Here is a 4,775-nt window from a genome sequence, read left to right on the forward strand (position 1 = left end):
TTCCATTAAACAAAAAGACTCATGCTTGATTCTGAAGATAGGAGCTATTATCGATTAAAACATGAGATAGGAGTTATTTATTTCTGTAGAAAGGAGATATTTTTATAAGAAATATTGCAACATATAAAATCTTTATTTTAAGAGCTATTTCTATTCATCGAAAATCACTCTAAAAGTAGGAAATATACAACGGAGATCTTGCCAGCCAACGTAAAATTAAATTTCGCAACGAACTACATCAAAAAGTCGATTTGCCTAAAAATGTAAGATAGGAGTATTTGCTTCTTCCCCGTCGATATGCTAGCAAGCTGTATGGGTATAGTTTCCAGTGCCTTGCCCTTCGGGGGGAAAAAAAAATCCGTGACATAATGACATCTGACGTCTGTCTCTGTCATAATGTATTGTCAAATTATATAGGTACATCGTAAAAACAAAATGATTGTGAAATGTGATTTTAGTTGGTGAAATAATGTTTTTAAATAAATTGTACGCTCAACGCACAATAAAATAGTCATAAGCATTTTAGAAGAATAAATGCAATGTATTTCCAACGCCGGTGACAACGGTAACATTAGCCAGGATTATCGAGACGTCGCTTGTTTTAGTTTTATTTCATGGGTTGTGCCGTATCATGCGTACACCAGACAACAATGGCGTTGTTTGGTAAGCACTCCAGTACAAATAGTAGTGATACTCGAGCAAAGCTAGAACGTAAATTGTACCTAGCCAAAGAATCCCCAGAAAGTGATTTCGATCTATCCGAGTGTGAACTGCGACGAGTCCCATCCGGTATTTATTCAATCTGCAAAGTGTACAGGAAAGAACACTTGCACTTGCACAAGAATCATCTTGAGTCTTTAGATAATGGAGGACATTTATCTGATTTATATCTCATAAAAGTTCTCAATTTGAGTTACAATATATTTTCCAAGATTCCTGATGATATAAGACATTTAATCAGCCTGAATGAGTTGTACATTCAAGGTAATTTAATTAAGGAAATTCCTGAAAGTATTGAATGCTTGCAAAATCTTCAAATTTTAGACATTTCGAACAATAGACTCACTAGGCTTACCCCTGCTGTAGGTAAGTTAAAAAGTCTGCGAAAACTTAATATTACAGAAAACAAAGGACTAAATCAACTGTGCCCTGAATTATGTTATGTTACTAACATAATACAGATTCATTTAGATGGTGAACAATTTGTATTCCCTCCCTCAGAAGTGGCTACCCAAGGCACTACTGAAATAATGAAATTTTTGTGTAATGTAATGGATGTGGATTATTGTCCACCTGAACCTTTTGAGTCCGAAGTGCCTGTACAAAGTCCAAATTTAGTTATAGACCCATTTACAAGACGTAGTTCGATTACATGGGAGGAACATGAGGCTGCCATAATAGAGCAGGAAAACAAAATACATGAAGCTGCCAAGCAACAAAGAGAAAAGTTCTTGTCAAAAATTTTACAAGAGCAACTAGAATTAGATTCAGAAATAGCAAAAATTCAGGAAGTTAAGGATGCAGATCGACAGAGGTTGATTAAAGCTATTCAAGATGATGAAAGAGAAATTGAATGTTTAGTTAAAAATTTCATTCAGTCTGAGAACTTAAAGCCAGAAGTAGTACAGCAACAACTGGCCCATGAACAAGCGGAACATGATCGTATATTGGAAATTACTCGTCAAAACTATGATAACATTAGGAAGGCTGATATTTTAAAGGCAATGGCAACACTCATTGAAGAAGATTATGTTCTTCAGTATTCTAAAAAACATTATGAAGACTCTTTTAATTCTGTTAAGGAAAGTATGCTTATGCAGGAGCTAGAAGGAGCAGAAAAATTACATGATCTACTAAAAGCTAAAGATGATTCACGTTCAATTTTGGTGCAACAACTTCTGGAAGACCAAGATATACAGAAGGCAGTTGTAGCATCCTTAGTTGAGAGAGTTGATGCAAGAAGTTGGAGTTTAAATGAAGAAATTTCTTTAATTTCAAGTCATTTGGCTCGACTCAGTGTGATTGAGCAAGAGAAAAAGAAGCTACAAGTTGCTTACAATTATAATGAATTACTTCATCAGAGAACTCAGTTAGTTAATTTGTTAGATGATCTTTTGGACCAACAGTCTTTAAGAAGAAAACAACTCATAGATACATTAAAGGAAATGGAAAGTCAAACTGATAAGACTACAGATTTTTGGCTGAAAAATTATCAGAAGTTATTAGATTCTGCACCAAAATCTTTACTGAATATTGGAAAACATCTTGATCCAGTATTTGCAAATTATCTTTTACAAGAAGGGGTGATACATTGTTTGCCATTTTTAGTCAAATTTATTTTTTCTGGTGAGTCCTTATTGAATGTCACCCTAGAGGGATTGAAAGAAAATGGGGTTTTGTTGTCTTCAGATAGGGAAGGAATTATAAGAGCAATTGACAATTATGTGGGAGCAAAGAACCAAAACTTTGAGGAAACTGAAAATGTAACTTTACAACCTACTGCTCCAACGGATATAGCTGAGACAGAGCTGCCATATTCAGGGGTAGTAAATATTGTTGAAGGGGGAACGTCAATGGAGTCAGAATGTGTTGTCTGTATGGACAGTAGATGTGAAGTGGTATTTGTACCTTGTGGACACATGTGTTGCTGTCAACCTTGTGCTTCCAAAGACATGGATTGTTGTCCAATGTGCAGAGGTGATATTGAAAGGAAAATTAAAGTAATGATTGCATGATTACTTTAGAAATGTAGGTTTGCATTTAAAGGGTGTATATTCACCAACTTTTATTACTTTGTTACAAACGCTCAAAACATAAATTGTTTAATATTTATGTTATAGATTTCTTTTATCTGTATATAGGTATAAAATCACACAGAACACATCTGTTGCAAATGTGTTATTTATTTGGAATATAAATGTATCCAACAATATGTATATTATACAATATTTGTGTACTACAGAGGTAAGGACATCATCAACCTTCTGTGTTAACTGGTATTTTTTTATTAGATATACCTAATAATTTTATTATTAGTGGGTACAAATAAAGTGTTCTAAACATTTCAAATAAATAGGTAATTAGTTAGCAATAATACGGAATTTGGCCGAAAATAGCATACTTTACACAATACGCTTTAGCACCGTTTAGGTGATAATAAAATAATGGTAAATAATCGAATCAAATCCGAACATGTGTGTCAGTGTGATTCAGACTGAAAATGAGATTTCTTGGATCTTTTGAGTATTTTTTATTAGGTTTCATATTATTAATGGAAACAATAATTATGCTATGCTACTCAGCTTACAATTAAGATAAGAGTTTAAGGGATAATTGATTTGCAGAAATAAACATGATTCACTGCTATTCTGGGAACATTACAATATTGTTTTCTACCTATGTATGTTTATCACAATATTACCTATTATGTTGGTTTTAAGAGTAGTGGGTATGGGTGGATTACTCGTCTATCAACACTATCTACATTACACAATAAGAATTGTCAATCTAAAAGATTGTGCCTTTATGTATGATGTTATTTGTATCGACTTCTTGTTCACTATACTACAGAAGTATGTTGTTTCATGTTTCAAATGGTGGCCAGAGATTTAATATTTACTGTAAACTCATTATATTAACTGGATTAGTTTTCCTGTTTGGCCATTGTTTGAAATATGTTGGTGGTAACACTTTTGCTATAAATAAGGTATTGCAATAACCATTATTAATAGTCGTAGGTATAAAATTGTTTAATCTATACTATAAATTTCTATATTTACGCTAGTGTCGTGAAGACGAACAAATACTTTATTAATTTCATATTGATAGGCAATAAGGCTGTGATTTACTAATCTTAATGTACTGTTAATTTGTTATTACTCTTGTAGCATAGGTATACTATTTAACCCGTTTGCATGTATGAAATGGGAACAGTTAAATTGTGGTGTTTCCGAAACCGATATTTTCTGTACCCTTTATTATTTAAGACACAATATTATTTTCGTTCATACATTTGGTAGGTAGGTACCTGGGTACCTTATTTAATGGTTAACTCGTGGTATACATGGGTTAACTCAGGAGAGTTTATTTTCTTTTTTTACAAATGTATGAAAATATAGTGTACCTATTATGTATTTTGTGGGTACTCTGTATTGTGTGCCATTTCAATAGATGTACATAGTAAATAGTGCTCTTATATGTATAATGCCATTAGTATCGGGTAACCCAACGAACAAACATCGATAATCGATGTCAATGCATTTCATAAGATTTTTGTACCAAATTTCTAGCATAGATTACATATAATTCTCTTATTTATATCCTACAGCATTTAGTTCCTTCTCTTGCTATTAAATTATTGTTATTGATTAGCCTTAAACAATTTTGAAGTCATTTGACGTCAACAGTGTGCAAATTATTACACCTACGGATTGTTATTCAAGCTTGTTGGATTGTTATTTCCACATTTTAAAATACACGATTTTAGCACATTTGTTTTTAATTATTTTTAAAAAAGTAGCGGGACTCTATGATGGCCGTTTTGACCTGTTTGAAGAGCAATTAGCTGTAGCACTTTATTATATTCATCAAGATTTGTATTCATATTATGTATGTATAGCTAGAAAATCCATTGATTAACTCTCTGACACAGTTGTTCTCCCAGAGTGAGCATTAGGGGATAAAAAATATGTACTGGAAAACTTTATCTTCGAAAACTGCACTGTATCAGAAAAACACCCTACGGTCTGATAAATACATGGATATTATTTTTTCGT

General features: G+C 32.7%; 1 protein-coding gene across 1 annotated transcript; it reads left to right on the plus strand.

Annotated features, from left to right (window-relative positions):
• The first annotated feature begins 400 nt into the window (after window positions 1-400).
• Window positions 401-4,490, plus strand: LOC126382033 (E3 ubiquitin-protein ligase LRSAM1-like). Its single transcript, XM_050031721.1, has one exon. It carries the CDS (start codon window positions 615-617, stop codon window positions 2,733-2,735), a length of 2,121 nt encoding a protein of 706 aa, XP_049887678.1. The 5' UTR covers window positions 401-614; the 3' UTR covers window positions 2,736-4,490.
• The last annotated feature ends 285 nt before the right edge of the window (window positions 4,491-4,775 follow it).

This window comes from Pectinophora gossypiella, chromosome 3 (assembly GCF_024362695.1).
Source record: "Pectinophora gossypiella chromosome 3, ilPecGoss1.1, whole genome shotgun sequence".
Lineage (NCBI taxonomy): Eukaryota > Metazoa > Arthropoda > Insecta > Lepidoptera > Gelechiidae > Pectinophora > Pectinophora gossypiella.